Source organism: Theropithecus gelada, unplaced genomic scaffold (genome assembly GCF_003255815.1).
Source record: "Theropithecus gelada isolate Dixy unplaced genomic scaffold, Tgel_1.0 HiC_scaffold_15989, whole genome shotgun sequence".
Lineage (NCBI taxonomy): Eukaryota > Metazoa > Chordata > Mammalia > Primates > Cercopithecidae > Theropithecus > Theropithecus gelada.
The window spans coordinates 2,218,109-2,237,188 of NW_020257756.1; the positions used below are offsets into that span (position 1 = coordinate 2,218,109).

The 19,080-nt window shown below is 39.5% G+C and overlaps 1 protein-coding gene across 6 annotated transcripts in view; it reads left to right on the forward strand.

The window, feature by feature from the left end:
- Window positions 1-19,080, forward strand: part of LOC112617295 (YY1-associated factor 2) — a 79,807-nt gene that overhangs the window by 56,223 nt on the left and 4,504 nt on the right. For 5 of the 6 annotated variants that reach the window (XM_025374050.1, XM_025374049.1, XM_025374051.1 and 2 more), the window contains one exon: window positions 18,921-19,073. In XM_025374050.1, the coding sequence (XP_025229835.1) occupies window positions 18,921-19,073 (153 nt within the window). Of the gene's footprint in view, window positions 1-8,561; window positions 8,632-18,920; window positions 19,074-19,080 lie in introns of all 6 variants that reach the window. The other variant, XR_003117885.1, reaches the window with a different exon arrangement.

Here is a 19,080-nt window from a genome sequence, read left to right on the forward strand (position 1 = left end):
TTCCTGATGACCTGTTGACCAGAGGCTTCCCTCAGTTCTTTGCCACATGGGTCACTCTGTTAGGGAAGATCACAACAAGGAAAGAGTGAGGATGGAAGCTAGAGTGTTTTAGTAAGCTAATTTTGGAAATGACATCCAATCGTTTTTTGCTGTATTCTATTTATTAGAAGCATCTCACTAGGTCCAGCCCCACACGTAGGGAAGGGGGTTGGATAAGGGCATGAGTACCGGGAGGCAGGGATTACTGGTGGCCATTTTAGAAGGCTGCCTACCACAGCCAGGCCTGGTGGCTCATGCCTGTAATCCCAGCACTTTGGGAGGTCGAGGCGGGCGGATCATGAAATCAGGAGATGGAGATTATCCTGGCTAACACAGTGAAATCCCGTCTCTACTAAAAATACAACAAAATTAGCTGGGCGCAGTGGCGGGCGCCTGTAGTCCCAGCTACTCAGGAGGCTGAGGCAGGAGAATGGCGTGAGCCGAGATTGTGCCACTGCACTCCAGCCTGGGCGACAGAGTAAGACTCTGTTTCAGAAAAAAAGAAGGCTGCCTGCCACAATAAACATTTTCATGAGTGAGTAAATGAATGAAGCAAAGGAAACCTAGGAAGAATACTTTGTACTAGTAAGTCCTCCAGAATTATAGGTTGCAGAAATGGAAGCTGAATCGTAAAAGAAAAAGTTAATACCTAGAAAAGACTTCCTTTGGCTAAAACTAGGCATGGCTTATTCGTGAGTATACTATCTGTCCATCCATGTTGTAAAGAACTGTTTGGAAAATTGTTTTCTGTGAACTCTAAATCAAATAACATCTTTTAATACTACTGATTTCTTTTTTCTTTTCTTTTTTTTTTTTTTTTTTTAAATTTTTGTTTTTTAGACAGGGTCTCACTTCATTGCCAAGGCTGGAGTGCATTGGTGCAATCATGCTCACTGCAGCCTCAGCCTCCTGTGTTCAAGCGATTCTGCCACCTCAGCCTCCCAAGTAGCTGGGACTGCAGGCACGTGCCACCACATCTGGCTCATTTTTATATTTTTTGTAGAGATGGGGTTTCACCATGTTACCTAGGCTGGTCTCAAACTCCTGAGCTCAAATGATCTGCCCACCTCAATTTCTGTATTTAGAAAACGTAGACCTTCAGATTTGATGTTTCAGTCACTGGTTCCCAACTCTCATTGCACATTAATGTTATTATTTTGAGATGGAATCACACTCTGTTGCTGAGGCTGCAGTGCATGGTGCCATCTCGGCTCACTAAAACCTCTGTCTCCTGGGTTCAAGCAATTCTCCTGCCTCAGCCTCCTTAGTAGCTCCTTAGTAGCTGAGATTACCGGCTCACACCACCACGCTCTGCTAATTTTTGTATTTTTAGTAGAGATGGGGTTTCACCACGTTGGCCAGGCTGATCTCGAACTCCTGACCTCAGGTGATTAGGCCGCTGTGGCCTCCCAGAGTGCTGGCCTTACAGGTGTCAGCCAACGCGCCCGGCCTCACTGCACGTTAGAATCACCTTGGATTCACAACCAAACCAAAAAGAGGATACTGGGCTCTATCCCAGTCTACATAAATCAAGTTCCTAAAGGTGGAGCCCAGTGTATTTTTTCTTTCTTTTTGAAAGAGAGAGGGTCTCACTTTGTTTCACAAGCTGGAGTGCAGAGGCACAATCATAGCTCAGTATAACCTCAAACTCCTGGCCTCAAGCCATCCTCCCGCCTCAGCCTTCTGAGTACGTAAGACTACAGGTGCGCACCACCACACCTGGCTAAAGGGGTATTTTTTTTTAAAGCTCCTCAGATGATTCCAGTATGTCGCCAGGGTGTTAGACACCTCTGATTTAAGTGGTTCTTAATAAAAGATTAGAATTATGCACCCTGTCTCTGGTTTAGTACAAATTGAAAGGGCAAATAATTTTATAAGCAAATTTTCTTCTTTTAGCATATATTTAGTATCCAGTATGCGCATAACACTTTGAGGGTGAAAAAGAAATGTTAAGTAGTTTGAAAGTGTTGCTGACACATTGGACAGAAGATTTTTTAAAAAAAATTTTAAAAAATAACGGAAATGGGAGCAAACTGTACTTGATATAGTTATATATGTATTTACAATGATTATTTGTCATTGTCTACATAGGCTGTAGTGTTTTAGAGATGGGAGAGACGACTATAATACTAGAGTAGATAAGGTTATTTGGAAAAGATGGAATCTGCAGTGGATTAGGAAAGCAAAGGTGAAATGTAATAATTTGCTTCACCTGGCAGATCCTGATTTAATCCTGTTTTATAGGTCATTAATTGCACAATAGGAGCAGCCAAGGAGATTTGAAAAATAACCTGTACCAGGCTTCATTCCTGGAGATTTTTTGTCCAATTGGTCTGGGTGGGGGCCCAATTATAGTAATTTTAAAAGGACTCCTTATGATGCTAATGTGCAGCCAGGGTTGAAAAGAAGTGCGATAGGATCACAGATCCCTGGAAATTTTTTAGTAGGATGGTTTAACATTCATTCATTTAAAAAATTAAATATTTATTTTTATTTATTGATATGTAATAGATGTACATATTTTTGGACATTAAGTATTTTTATGCGGTAGGCACAGGAGAAACAGCAGTGAACAAAATATAAGAGGAAAAATTCGCTGTTTACAATTGGGGGGTGGTAGGGAGCTTATATTCGAAATTCTGGTAAAAGAAAACAGATAATAAACTATTAATAATAATATGTAATGTAGTAGGTAGAGATAAGTGCTTTGAAGAAAAAAAAGCAAAGTAAGGAGGATAGAGTAGGGAGTGAAGTTGGAGAGTAGAGTGCTGTTTTGTGTCAGGTTAAGAAAGACTTCTCCTACACTTATGATCTGGCATTCATATGCAGTAAAAAAGGAAAAAAGTAAAAAGGAAGACTTCTCTGACATTTGACATTTGAACAGAGACCCGGAAGAAGTGAGGTTAGTGGGCAGAGGAACAGCAGGGGAAACCCTTGGGCAGAAGTAGAAAGGTGTTGATGCAGCATGCTATGGACTCAATTGTTTCTCTCCAAAATTCACGTACTGAATGAAGCCCTCACCCCAATGTGACTGTATTTGGAGATAAGGCTTGTAGGAGGCAATTATGATTAAATGAAGTCATAAAAGTGGAGTCCTAATCCAGTAGGATTGGTGGCCTTGTAAGAAGAGGGAGAGGTTTGTCTGTCTCTCCCTGTGCGTGCACTGAGGAAAGGCCATGTGAGGACACAGTGAGAAGGTGGCCATCTGTAAGCCAGAAGGAAATGTAAGTAGAAGAGAGCCCTGAGTAGAAGCTGATCCCTACTGGACCTTGGTCTTGCACTTTCCAGCCTCCAGAACTGTGGGAAAATAAATATCTGTTGTTTAAGCTACCTAGTCTATGGTATTTTGTTATGACAGCCCAAGCAGACTAAGACACTGGAATAATGGGTTCCATATAGAAGAGTATAGAAGATCAGATAGGAAGAGTCTAAATCACATAGAGACTTGTGGACTAGAGCAAGAATTTTGGATTTTGTTGATTGCCATATACTCTGGTTGCCAATGTGTAACAAGAAAGGGGATTGGTTGGGTGGAGAGGAGGAGCCCGTTGGATGGTTTTAAGCAGAGGAATAATGTAATTTGATTTACATTTGGAAGGATCACAGTGACTGCTTTGTGGGAGAGTGGCCTGTAGCAGAACAATTGAGGGATGTTATTTATTTATTTTTTGAGACAAAGTTTTGCTCTTGTTGCCCAGGCTGGAGTGCAATGGTGTGATCTCGGTTCACTGCAACCTCTGCCTCCCGGGTTCGATTCCCCTGCCTCAGTCTCCCGAGTAGCTGGGATTGCAGGCACCCGCCACCACGCCCAGCTAAATTTTTTTTTGTATTTTTAGTAGAGACGGGGTTTCGCCATATTGGCCAGACTGGTCTCGAACTCCTAACCTCAGGTGATCCGCCCACCTCAGCCTCCCAAAGTGCTGGGATTATAGGCATGAGCCACCACACCTGGCCGGGATGTTAGTTATGAAGATGTTACAAGGGTGGTATCAGTGGAGGTGGTAAGAAAGTATTCAATTTTAGACTTACTTTGAAGGTGGGGATGAAAAGAATTTGATGGTGATTAGATGTGGGTATGAGAGGAAAAACGGAATAAATACTGCTTCTAAGTGTTTGGTCTAAGCAACTGGAGGAATGAAGTGCTATTTACTGAGATAAAAGATTGTTGAAGAATGGAAGAGTGGGAGAAGGGAGAAATCAAGAGTATATTGTTGGCTGGGCATGGTGGCTTATGCCTGTAATCCCAGCACTTTGGGAGGCCGAGGCAGGAGGATCACTTGAGGCCAGAAGTTTGAGACCAGTCTGGCCAACATGGTGAAACCCCATCTCTACTTAAAATACAAAAATTAGCCGGCGTGATGGTACACTTCTGTAGTCCCAGCTACTCGTAGACATCCAGGTGGATTTTTTTTTTTTTTTTTTTTTTTGACACAGAGTCACACTCTGTCACTTGCAACCTCTGCCTTCTGGGTTCAAATGATTCTCCTGCCTCAGCCTCCCAAGTAACTGGGATTACAGGCATGCACCACCACATTTGGCTAATTTTGTATTTTTAGTAGAGACGGAATTTTGCCATGTTGGCCAGGGTGGTCTTGAACTGCTGACCTCAAGTGATCCACCCACCTTGGCCTCCCAGAGTGCTGGGATTACAGGTGTGAGCCACCAAGCCTAGCCCCAAAGTGGATATGTTAAGTAGGCAGTTGGTTATTTAAGTCTGGAGTTTATGGGAGACATTGGGGCTGATAAAATTTTAGTATCAGAGTATAGATCAATTGTTTTCAACCTTTGAATACACATCCGCTTGGGAACTTTCAAAAAATTTGAGCCTACGGATCCTCATTTAAGTGGGACCTGGGTATTCCTGTGTTAATTTTTTTTTTTTTTTTTTTTTTTGAGACAGAGTCTTGCTCTGTCGCCAGGCTGGAGTGTAGTGGTGGGATCTTGGCTCACTGCAACCTCTGCTTCCTGGGTTCAAGCAGTTCTCCTGTCTCAGCCTCCTGAGTAGCGCCACCACACCTGGCTAATTTTGTATTTTTAGTAGAGACAGTATTTCACCATGTTGGGTAGGATGGTCTCAGTCTTTTACCTCATGATCCGCCCACCTCGACCTCCCATAGTGTTGGGCTTAACAGGCGTGAGCCACTGTCCTCCCGTTTTAATTTGATTAGTGGTTAGGTTAAAAAAAATTTAGACAGCTTTTTTTTTTGAGGTATAATTGATATACAGTAAACCACACATAAAACATGCAGTTTGTTAAGTTTTGACATATGAATATACCTGTGAAACTATCACCACAATCAAGAAAGCAGACATACATCCATTATTTTCCCGAGTTTCTTTGTGCCCGTTTTTAATTCCTCCCTCCTGTACCTACGCCCGTCCCATCTCTGGTCACTAGGCAATCACTGATCTGCTTTCTGTCACTATAAATTAGTTTGCATTATCTAGAAATTTACGTAAATGAAATCATGCAGTGTGTATTTTTTTTTTTTTTGTCCAATCTCGTTCACTCAGCATAATTCCTCTGGAGTGTCAGTAGTTCATTTCTTTGTGTTGCTCAGTAGTATTCCATTGTATGGATGTACCACAGTTTCTTTATCCATTCACCTGTTGATGAATATTTGGGTTATTTTCAGTTTCGGGCCATTACAAATAAAGTTGCTGTGAATATTTGTGTACAAGGTTTTGTATGGACATATATTTCCTTCTCTGAGTACATATCTTGAAATGGAAATGCCTGGATGTTATGGATCACATTGTTTTCATATGTTTCAATATGAGGGGTTTATGTGTGCCTTTGAGGAAAATCTTGATGCATAGAAAATATTCAGGGACTACTTTCATTATTAATGTTCATTACTTTCAATGTCATAATCTAGTTTTTCCTTAAATGTTATTTTTACAAATATTATTCTATTTATAAAATTTAGCAAAATCTAACTTTTGTTTTCTAGGCATTGGTATTTTTAAAACACCATTGCAAGTGAAATCCAATGTGGAGCCACGGTTGAAAACCATTGTACAGATGATACTTAAAACTGAGGACTGAATGAGGTCACCAAGAGGAGTACTTTCAGCATGCATAAAAAAATCACCCTAGTTCTAGTGCAAGGCCTGAGAATTTGCATTTTTAAGAGGTACCTGGTATTGCTACCCTTCATTCATTGACTACACTTTGAGTAGCACTGGTCTGGAGGGTTAGCGTAGGTAAGAGGTATCTAAAGACTCAGTACTGAGGCACTCTGAAGTTTAGAAATTTGGGAGACTGGAAGGGAATCAGTAAATGAAACTGTGAAAGAGTAGCCAGTGAGGCAGGAGAGAAATGTGAAGAGTGTGGTGTCCTAGAGGCTGAGTGAAAAAAGTTTTTCAGGAAGGGAAGGAGTGATAAACTCAGTGAAATGTTGCTGGAAAAGGCTGGGATGACTACAGCTGACTCTTGGTAAAGTGATTATCAGTGACCTTGAAATAAATAATTTTGCTAGAGTGGAAGGACAAGAGCCTGACTAATGTGAGCCTGAGAGAGAGTGGGAAAAGTATAGAGTGAATATATACACATTTTTTGAGGTGTCATGGAAAAGAAAACAGAAATGGGGCAGTGGCTAGACAAGGATGTGGACTCAGGAAAAAGTTTTTTTGTTTGTTCGTTTTTTTTCCTTTTTGAGGTATGAATTATCATAATATGTTTGTATGCTGACAGGAAAAACCTAGTAGAGAAGGAAATATTGTTTAAGCAGGAAACAAAGGAGGTCAGTGGCAGGAGCGTGTCCTGGAGAAAGGGATCCAGTGGGCAGAGAGATGGATGGTTTAAATAAGAGTAAGGGTAGTAGGGAAGTCAGACTGTGTCAGTACAGATGGAAGGTTGTGGACATTCTAATCAAATTGCTTCTCTTTTCTCTGTGAGATAAGAACTAAGGTCACCCCTTGATAAAACAGCATATGATAAAAGCAAGTTTTGTTCAGTGCTCTGTTCCCAGTATTTAGAACAGTAATTGGAATATTCAATGGAACATAGTAAATGCTTAATAAATATTTGTTAAATAAATTAATGGAAGCAAGAGTAATCTTGGGTTGGAAAGGAGAAGGTGCTGTAGAAGTCTCCTGTTGGGTTAAGCTAGAGTAGTATTAGTGGGTATGATAAAGAGGAACAGTTGGAATAATATGAAAGAAAAATGGAAAGGACTTAAATGTTTAGTTGGTTAAGAGGAAGGGAAAGTTGAGAGTGACCTATTTGTAGTCTTGAAGATGGTCCTTAGTCTTTCAAATTAAGTGAAAAGCAAATGCCAAACTGTGATGTCATTTAATGATTTGAGAGGCTTTGCTGAAAACTTTAACCTAGCTTTTATAGAAATGATGTAAGTAATCTGTTTTGTCTGTGCTTACCAAGGACTATCTTAGTGTTTGCCAAGGAATCAAGTCTTCCTGCCACCACCTTCCAGGAGTTGGGGGAAAATTGTGTTCTGGTCTGCTGCATAAGTGTTTGCTGTTGAAAATTAAATACATATAGACCTTGGAGCCTGGTTCGTGACTATAGTCTTAGCTGCTTAAGAGGCTGAGATAGAAAGATCTCTTGAGCCCAGGAGTTTGAGGCTGCAGTGACTATGACTGTGCCATTGTACTGCAGTCTGGGTAATAGAGTGAGACCCCATCTCTAGTATTTAAGAGAATTTTTATTCCAGAGTCTCTCTCTCTCTCTTTACCTCTCTCTTACATCCATTTGCAGTTACTCCCCATTTCATTCCTTAATTTCCTAACCCTGAGCAACCACAGGTCTACTTCCTGTTTCTATGAATTTGCCTATTTTAGACATTTTATATAAACAGAACCATGCGAGAATATGTGGTCTTTCATGACTGGTGTCTTTCACTTAGGATAATGCCATAGGCTCATCCATGTTGTAGTATCTGTCAATATTTCATTCCTTCTTATGGAGGAATAATATTTCATTTTACGAATGTACACCATATTTGATTTATCCATTCATCAGTTAGTAAACATTTGGGTTGCTTCCACTTTGGGGCTATTAAGGATAATGCTTCCGTGAACATTCATGTACACATTTTTGTGTGAACACATGTTTTCATTTCTCTTGGGTATGTGCTTGATTAATTCACTCCTGTGCAGACTTCAGAATAGCACTTCTGCTATCTCTGGGCTTCTATATTTTTCAAAGCTTTTAAATGTGTTACCAATTAGGAATGTTGTAGCCCCTGTCGTAGTCGCTTAAAAAAATATTCAGGTCTCATGTTGGCTTACATAAAATTGTATGACATCTAAATTAATCCACCACTGTATCGCACATGCCTCAGTTGAAGCATATTTAAGAAGGCTGTAGCCCATCTGCTGATGGTACATGCTGTCATTGTGGCTTAGTAGCCAGGTAGATGGATGGATATAAGAGATTTCAAATTATAATAATTTATAATTTTGCCTTCTCTCCTTTATTATGATAAAAATGTAAGTGCTTACTAACTACTGTTAACGATGCAACTTTAACTCAAAGTTCCTTGTATCTTTCTTTCAAGCTTCTAAATTATTTTAATTGAAGAGCTTCCCAAGATTCAAGGTGAATTTAAAGTTAAAAGATTGTCATTTGTAAGTACTTAACTGTGTGAATAAGGCTTTTCTCAGCATTGTACAACTAAATCAAATATAGAAAGAGCATAGAGCACTGGAAGAATAAAAAACAGATAGCATTAACATTGGAAATGTAGTTAGAGGCTGGTTTGTTAAGGAGCCTAAATACTTGTCTTTAAATTCTTTTTTTGTTTGAGACAGGGTCTCCCTCTGTGGAGGGTCATGGCTTACTGCAGCCTCGACCTCCAAGGTTCAGGTGATCCTCTCATCTCAGCCTCCTGGGTAGCTGGGACTACAGTCATGCACCACTATACCTGGCTAATTTTTTTTTTTTTTTTTTCTGTAGGGATGGGGTTTCACTATGTTGCCTAGCCTGGTCTTGAACTCCTGAGCTCAAATAATCCACCTACCTCAGTTTTCCAAAGTGTTAGCACTACAGGTGTGAGCTGCCGTGCCCACCCAGGTGTGAGATTTTTGTAATGAAAAAATGATCAGGAGTTATATACCCAGTTCTGGCAAGTGCTTAGTTGATTTTATTTTTAAAAGTAATTCTACAGGTAACATATTTCCCTCTTTTTTTTTTTTTTTTTTTTTTAAAAGAGATGGGGTCATACCGCGTTGCCCAGGCTGAGATGCCAGTGGCTATTCACAGGTATGATCACAGTGCCCTGCAGCCCCTCTAACTCCTGTCCTCAAGTGATCCTCCTGCCTCAGCCTCCTGAGTGACTGGGACTACAGGCATGCACCACTATGCCCAGATAGTACATTATCTACTTTAAAATACTAGAATATTACAGATAAAACTAAACAGTTCTGGCTGGGTTTGGTGGCTCACACCTGTAATCCCAGCATTCTGGGAGGCCGAGGTGGGCAGATCACTTGAGGTGAGGAGTTGAGTGAGACCAGCCTGGGCAACATGGTGAAATCCCATCTCTACTAGAAATACAAAATTTGCCAGGTGTGGTGGTGCATGTCTGTAATCCCTGCTACTCAGGAGGCCGAGGCAGGAGAATTGCTTGAACCCAGGAGACGGAGGTTGCAGTTAGCCAAGATCGTGCCACTGCACTCCAGCCTGGGAGACAGAGTGAAACTCTCTCTCAAAACAAAAACAAAAACAAGAAACTGAACAATTCCTGACCACTTATGTTGCTCTAGTGCTCTCTCCCACTTCCCACTCTTCAACATTTAGAGCTGATATTAGGGAGAAGACAAGGAATATGTTTGTATTCTTGTTGAATACAAACATTATTCTTGAAGAATATGGGTAATAATGATACTATCGGAGAGTTGGATATACAGGCTAGAGTGCAGTGGCACAATCATGGCTCACTACAGTCTCAACCTCCCAAGGCTCAGGTGATCCTTCTGTCCCTTACCCCCAGTAGTTGGGACTACAGGTGCTTTCCACCATGCCTAGCTAATTAATTTGTGTGTGTGTGTGTGTATAGTTTTTTGTTTTGTTTTGTTTTGTTTTGTTTTGTAGAGACAGGGTTTCACCATATTGCCCAGGCAGGTCTTGAACTCCTGGGATCAAGTGATCTGCCCGCCTGAGCCTCTCAAAGTGCTGAGATTAAAGGCATGAGCCACCGCATCTGGCCACAGGTTTTCTATATAGAGGAAACAAATGGAACTCTTAGAGTGGATGAGCTCCCTGAAGCAGAATATAAGCCAGGAACCAACACAGATATCAAGCATTCTTTGTTATCATTAAGATATATAAGATAAATGAGCATGTTTTGAGATAAATTATTATTTTAAAAAGGGAAAGATGGAAGATTCAGAAGAGAAAAGTGCTATTTAATTCATTCAGCAAACATTTGTTGAATGCCTGTCAGGCTCTGAGCTTGTTACCAGTGTTTCAAAAATGGAAACTCACAATCCTTCAGGAGCTTGCAAGCATACCTACAATTATAGGATAATGTGACTGACTGACTTATCAAAAACACGTAACATAGCCGGTCTGGCGGCTCATGCCTATAACCCCAGCACTTTGGGAGGCTGAGGCAGGAGGATTGCTTGAGCTCAGGAATTTGAGACTGGCCTGGGCCACGTTGTGAGACCCTTATCTCTACAAAAACCAAAAAAAAATTACCCAGGTGTGGCTCTGCGTGCCTGTGGTATCAGTTACTTGGGAGGCTGAGGTGGGAGGATCGCTTGACCCCAGAAGGTGGAGGCTGTAGTGAGTTGTGATTATGCCACTGCACTCCAGCCTGGGGGACAGAGCAAGACTCTGTCTTAAAACCAAGAAAGAAGAGAGAAAAGGAAGGGAGGAAACACTTCTACTGTATATCTCTAACCCTGTTACTTCCTAAAATTTAGTCTTGTAGCTAGCTCCACTACTCCAATAGTGTCATTATTACTGATATCCTTCAAGAATAACATTTGTATTCAACATGAAAAGAGAAGAAGTTGACTGGGCACGGTGGTTCACACCTGTAATCCCAGCACTTTGGGAGACTGAGGCAGGTGGATCTCTTGGGTCCAGGAGTTTGAGACGAGCTTGGGCAACATGGTGAAACCTGTCTCTACAAAAAATACAAAAATTAGCCTGGTGTGGTGATGCATGCCTGTAGTCCTAGCTGCTTGGGAGGCTGAGGAGGGAGGATTGCTTGAGCCCAGGAGGCAGAGGCTGCAGTGAGCTGAGATTGTGCCACTGCACTCCAGCCTGGGGGGCAGTGAGACTATGTCTCCGGAAAAAAAAAAAAAAAAAAAGTAAAGAGAAGAGATTAAGAACAGCATGAAGTAACCTCAACATTAAAGGGGCTGAAAGAGGAAGTACTAAGAGGAGCCAGTTTAGATATAAGACAACTGAGAAGGACCTACTTACTGGAGAAGGTAGGAAGAGGAGTAAGAAGAATCTTTGTAGCTGTGGTGCAGGAGAATGTTAAATATAAGTGTCATGATACACAGAGGTCAAATAAGATGAGGACTGAAAGGTGTCCTTTGGTTTTGGCAAACTTGGTGACCTTAGTGTGATTTATTTAGTGGAGTGGAAAGAGGTTTGGAAAGGTAGAAGTGAAGGCAAGGACATAACTGAGAGAATAGCAGACATTTCCAAAATACTGAAAGAGGAGAAAGGAAGAGCAAGTAAACAAGGGATTAAGGGAGGAGTTTTTTCCATCTAGATGGGGGAGACTTCAGTGTATTTCTATGTCTGTGAAAGAAGTGTAGTGTTCTTATGATGGGAGGGGTGGTATGAGCCCCAGAATATTTACAACATTTTAAAAGGTAAGAGTGAGTTTTTAAACTTACTAAATTAAAATATTAATACTAATTATAAATTTAATTAGAAAATGTTAAGTTTTTAAAAAATATTTAGGCAGGCCATCTCAACCAAATGACATGTAAATGTGCAAATATGCTCTTAGGTCTAGAGTTTGTTTAGTAGATTCTGCTTACTGTAACTACTTTGAGAATAGTGGCTTGTTTCTGTGAATGGGGTGTTCTTGTGTTTTTAAAGGAGAAATTGTGTTTAAAATTATTTTGATAGTTTTGGGGACGATAGCTAAATACCAGGTTAGAATCTTTATTTTCTGCAACGTAAGATAATCATTTTTTTGAAAAGAATTTAAGGAAGAATCCAAGCCTCTTCAAACTAAATCACCCTGCTTAAATTTTATGACATAAAATTTCTTTCGGCTGGGTGTGGTGGCGCATGCCTATAATCCCAGCACTTTGGGAGGCTGAGGCAGGTGGATCACTTGAGGTAAGGAGTTCAAGACCAGCCTGAGCAACAGGGTGAAACCCCATCTCTACTAAAAATACAAAAAAAATTAGCTGGGCATGGTGGTGCACACTTGTAATCCCAGCAACTAGGGAGGCTGAGACAGGAGAATCTCTTGAACCCAAGAGGCGGAGGTTGCAGTGAGCTGAGATCACGCCATTGCACTCCAGCCTGGGCAACAAAAGCAAAGCTCCATCTCAAAAGAAAAAAGAAAAAAAAAAGATAATGCTGTCTTTCTTTTCTTGAGATAGATGTGATGGGAAGGTTTGTCAGGAATGTTGTGGGATTTATGTGAGACAAAAGTGTAACAGAATCCTAGACTTAAAAATATGCCATCAAGATATATGTGTATATTCATAAATATTAAAGTATTTTATAACTTACAGTATATATATTTTTAACATTCGTGATTTTATTTGACTTACCCAGTAATCTTGGGATGCAGTCAGAGCTCAAGGTATGGAAACAAAGCCAGACGATGACTTGACTGTCTTGGACTGTAGCTGGGGACTATAGGCATGTGCCACCACTCTTGGCTAACTTTTTGTAGAGACAGGGTTTTGCCATGTTGCCCAGGCTGGTCTCAGACTCCTGGACTCAAGCTCTCTGCCCGCCTTAGCCTCCCAAAGTGCTGGGATTATAGACGTGAGCTATTGAGCCTGGCCAGAAATTTTCAACAGCTTTTTGTTTATTGAATTTCTGTTGTGTGCTACTTACGAATATTTTTCAACATTGAGCTAAGAACCAGAAATGGTAATTCTAATACGGTAGTATTTAAATAATTAGTTACAGGATATGTGTATTGTTTTAATAGGTAGATACACAAACAATTTTTCTTAAGTTCAACCCAATTTTAGTTTTTGAGTCCTTTTTCAAGTGGTTCCACTTACAGAATTGATACTTTATGTTTTATTCTTTCCTTGAGGTCTTCAAAGAAGGAGAACATTTATTTTTTGAAATTACCATATGGACCTTTTGGTCCCTTTTATATTTCTGTCGTATATAACGGGATCTTACTTATTTCATTTTTCCTATATCTTGAGATAGTTTGCTATATCATCCTAGGAACTATTTTATTTATCTTAATTTTACTTTAAGTTCTGGGATACATATGCAGAATATGCAGGCTTGTTGCATAGATAGACATGTGTCATGGTGGTTTGCTGTACCTATCAACCCGTCATCTGGGTTTTAAACCCCTCATGCATTAGGTATTTGTCCTAATGCTTTCCCTCCCCTTGTCCCCCACCCCCCAGCAGGCCCCAGTGTGTGATGATCCCCTCCCTGTGTCCATGTGTTCTCATTGTTCAGCTCCCACTTGTGAAGAACATGTGGCGTTTGGTTTTCAGTTCCTAGGAACTGTTTTATCTTTACTACTTAGTTATTTCCAACTGTATTTAAAAGAGACCAAAATAATAAGAAAGCAGAAAAATGGTGGAGTCATCTAGAAGGATAGTGCAATTTTGGAAAAAAAAAACAACACTATTTTATCATCTTTCCAGAAAGTATAAAGTGTAGAGACAGTATTTTTGTAGTGTTTGCCCTCCTTTTTCTTTTTTTTAAACTTTCATTGAACACATTTGAGAATTGAGAATTTTTCATTTTCTGCTCCTAATGACAGGAAGTTTACAAGATGTTTCAGTTATTAGATGAATCAGGGGATGGTGTAAAGCCAGTGATAGTGGCACCCAAAACTGTAGTGATGTTGAAATTGACCATATAAGGGAAATCTCAGACCATGAGTTGTCAGATGACAATATTCTTGATCATTTTTCTCAAACTCAATAATTGATAAGTGAACAAACATTTCTGAGCACAGAAAGTAAATGTGGTTTCTCATATAAGTAGTCATTCAACAGAAAGGATTTTATCATGCAATATTTTGCAAAAAGAACTTGGAGCATCTTGTTTTGCTTTAGAGACGTGTGACAAAATTCTTTTTCTTCTATATTTGACGCAAAAATTTACTTGAGATAGTTCATTAGTGGACTGATGCTGAAGGTAGGTGTGTGTACCTCATCTACAAATGAAAATGGTAATTTTGAAGCAGAGAGAATGTCTGTCTCTTCCAGAAATTACGAGTTGTCAAGGGTTTCAAAAGTAAAGCGTCCTATGATACAAGTGCAAGAAGTGGTAGAAGTAAAGAAAAGCTAAAACCTATTAGAAATGTATTTGAGGCCAGGCGCAATGGCTTATGCCTGTAATCCCAGCACTTTGGGTGGCTGAGGCAGGCAGATCACCTGAGGCTGGGAGTTCAAGACCAACCTGGCCAACATGGGTGAAACCCCCTAAAAATACAAAAAATTAGCCAGGCGTGGTGGCACACGCTTGTAATCCCAGCTACTCGGGAGGCTGAGGTAGGAGATTCGCTTGAAGCTAGGAGGCCAGATGTTGCATTGAGCCAAGATCATGCCACCACACTCCAGCCTGGGTGACTGTCTCATTCATAGATAGATAGAGAGAGAGAGAGAGAGAGAGAGAGAGCATTTAAAACCAAGAATCAGTACTTAAAAGATGAATGTTTCTAGGATTAGGCCTGACAGTTGATGAGGAGTTAGTTACATTTGAAAAAAAAAATAAAACCTGGCCGGGCACGGTGGCTCACACCTGCAATCCCAGCACTTTGGGAGGCTGAGGTGGGCAGATCACAAGATCAGGAGATTGAGACCATCCTGGCTAACACAGTGAAACCCTGTCTCTACTAAAAATACAAAACAAACAAACAAACAAAAAAAACTAGCCGGGCGTGGTGGCGGTTGCCTGTAGTCCCAGCTACTTGGGAGGCTGAGGCAGGAGAATGGCATGAACCCAGGAGGCGGAGCTTGCAGTGAGCTGAGATCCGGCCACTGCACTCCAGCCTGACAGAGTGAGATGCTATCTCAAAAAAACAAAAACAAACAAAACACCTTTTGGCCATTCGAGGTCTAGATAACTTCAAAACCAAGTTATTATGGAATAAGAAATTGGGTTTACTCTCTTTTAAAGTCTTAATAAAATGCTTAATGAAGTTGTTTCATTGTTCTCTTATTAAAAGGGTCCATTGTGATGTTTGTTTCCCCTGGTATACTGACTATTTAAACATGGACAGAAGTTATTTCTTCTCTGTCTATAATAACTCCTCCTTCTGTTTTCTCTAACACAACACACAGTTCTTTTGTTTTTAATTTTTAGTGCATGAGGGCAGGGCCTGTGTTTGTCTTGTTGATGATTAATCTCCAGCACCTTACCTAGTGCCTGACACATGTAAATGTGCAATAAATCTGTCGGACAAGTAGTTTCTTTCCTTTTTTTTGTTCCAGAAGACAGGGTCTCACTCTGTCACCCAGGCTGGAATGCGGTGGTGTGTGTGATCATGGCTCACTGCAACCTCCACCTCCTGGGTTCAAGGGATTTTTCCACTTCAGCCTCCTACAGGCACGTACCACTATGCTTGGCCAATTTCTGTATTTTTTTTGCAGAGGTGGAGTTTCACTATGTTGCCCAGGCTGGCCTCGAACTCTTGGACTCAAATGATCTGCCTGCCTTGGCCTCCCAAAGTGCTGGGATTACAGGCGTGAGCCACAACGCCTGGCTGTAAACAGGTGGTTTTTTATAAAATCTTTCCTTGGTTAGATTTTTGGGCTTTTGTTAGCCAGAGTATCAGCAGATTCACAGTAGGTTTGGATTTAGTCCAGCCTTTTTTATTCAATGATATTTACCACGTTGCTTCAATTTGCCATATATTTTGGTGTTACTAAGCAGATTACTTCTTTCTGAAATTTGAGTTATGCTATCTCTTTTTAGTAAAGAATCAGTCTTTGTTTTTAATATTCTTTGTCTTTCTTTCCTTTCTTTCATCTTACCTGTCCAACATGACAAAGCTCAATTATGATGAAGTTGATCAAGCCTAAAATATTATTCCTATAATATTTAGCACATGGGATTTTTGTCAGTGGGGGTGGAAGGCAGACCATAGTTGAAAACTACATATATGAAGCCAACATGCGTTGACCTCCTGCTCACACAGGTGGTCAGCTAGCCCCAAAAATATTCTGTCCTAATAAGTAATGAAATGCTCCCCCTTTTCTTACATTATAGTAAATGAATAGACTGCCAAATTTTATACAGTCTATTTGGGCTGTCTATGAAAGATACATAGGGATCCCCAAATTGGTGAATATCATAGCTGACAAATACAGTCTAATCATGGCATATGTTAATAAGTAGATGATGGACTGTAGTTGGCCAGTGGCTTAGTCAGTAGTCATTTATTAACTAGGCAACCATTTTGTGCACATTAACTCCTCATCGTGGATCCTTTGGCATTACTAAAAGTGTACTGTCAAAACCATGAATGATAAATCTGTGAACATAAAAAGGTATATTTTATAAATGATACTCTGTCCTTTATTTCCTGAGTTAACTATTTCCCACTCTAAAATTTCCTCCTATCCTGATTTTTCTCATCAAATAGAAAAGGGATCATAAACCTTAAGATACCTGGAGATAGAAGGGCTTTCTTTTTAGTAGGACATGGAGTTGAGTGACTTATGACATTGTAAAAAGATCATCATAAACTGTGTTCCTCCTACCTTCAGTGAAAGCTCTTTAGCCCTACAGAGCAGCAGAGAACTTTAGTTGAATAATTAAACTATATTTGAATAATTAAACTTTATTTGAAAAATTAAACTACATTTATGTTTTATGCTTCTTTTCTCTCAAAATTCAACCAGATGAAATAATCCTAGAATTGAGGTACAAAATCGTAATCTTTAAGTGAAAATCAACCTTCACATTAAAGTAAGAATAAAAGTGGAATAGTTGTGTAGTATACATTTAGGAAAGCCTAGGATGAAAAGGGAACGATGTACTCAAGAACAGAAAAAAAGAACCACTACAGAAAATTTGTTGATGGTTAGAAAATAACAACAAACAACACTAGGTACAGAGATTACATGATCACTTATTAGACCACTAGTCTCACATTTTTACTTCTACTGTGGTGTAGTACCTTTCTATTTCAGACTAATGCAAGTAATTGTTGTAAAATTCAAGTCTGAATTTCTTCAGTGACTTCTCATCACTTAAGAATAAAATCAGACTGCTTAGGTTTTAATCGTGGGATCCCTTCTTATCTATCCAACTTGGTTTTTTTCACTCTCTCTACCACATTGCTCTCCATCTCAAACTTTATCCTATAGTAGTACCAGTATTCACCAGATATATTGCACTTCTTCATGCTTCTTTTTAAAGTGTGATCCCCAGAGACCTCAGCATAACTTGGAAACTAGTTAGAAATACAGTTTCTTGGGCTCTACTTCAAGGCCTACTAAATCAGAAACCCTGAGGGTAGGCTAAGCAAGCTAAGCCTTTTAGGTGATTCTGATGTACCTTAAATTTGAAAACTGCCACCTTAACCCTTTTCTTTTTTTAACCTCAGCCATTAACTACCATACTGTCAATATCACTTTTATTTGTGCAACTCTTAATCTACATCTCAAACTCTATGTCAGTCCTATTTTTTAAGTTGTATATTGGACATCTGTCCTGGATATCCTTTCAGTACTTCAGACTATCTAGGCCCTGAGCAAAATTCATTATCCATCTCCTGAAACCTACTTTACATACTGTTTCCTATTTTCTCTCAGCCTGGCAGCTTTGATTCTTAGATTGTACAATATTTTCTCATTATTTTTTATGTTGTCTTGCTGCAGAGGAACAGGGGGAAAAAAGATTTTTAAAAAACTGTACTAACCAAAAAAGGGTCAGGATTTTTCATGCAATAAAGTTACTATTGTTTGTAGAGCCATCTGTTAAAATGTATTTTTATCTTACTTCTTCCCTCCTTCCCTCTGCCTCTTTCCTTGCTGTATCCTTCTTTCTCTCTCAAGAACTTAGAGACTGTATTTTGAATCTTAACCTCAGTTGTGCAAGTTCTGTGGTAAAGGTGGACAGGTGAAAGCTTGTACCAGCATCAGATGTTGAAGCCAGGCAACATTTCAGATATCCCTGAACAGTTCTTACAGTAGGTTCTCAATAAATACTTTCTAAATGAGTAAGTTAGCAAGTAGATGAGTCGTAAAGGACTGGGTAGATTTCCAGGGTCAAAAGAGCATAGTGAGATTGTGGCTGGAGATGTAAGAAACTTAAAGGATTTAAGCAATAAGGAGTGAGAAATTTTGATAGTAAATGTTTATTAAATGAATAAATGAAAAGCTTTAAAAAACAGATAGCCATTGTCACAAATGGTTAGGTATTTCCTTCTCTGAAGGAGGAGGGATAAATTATTATTTCAGTGTAAACTTTGAAGTTTGATTTTTAGAATTCATGTTTATATGGGTACATCCCATTTAGTTTGATATACATTTAAAATAATTTCTTATGTTGATTTATGTAACAGTATTCTAATGTTTGAACATATATCTTAGACTATAAATTTTAACTGTTATAGTTTGTTCTGTTTTTGTTGAACAGGAAAAACAATGATACATACTTGAAAGTTATTGTATTATTAATTTGTTTTCATAATGTGAGATATTCTCTCACAAAGCACTTATGTTTTAAGTTATAATTTAAAATACCTTTCTTTTTAACATGCACACAGGAAACCTCGACCTGTCTCCCAGTTGGTTGCACAGCAGGTTACTCAGCAGTTTGTGCCTCCTACACAGTCAAAGAAAGAGAAAAAAGATAAAGTAGAAAAAGAAAAAAATGAAAAAGAAACAACTAGCAAAAAGAATAGCCATAAGAAAACCAGGTAAATT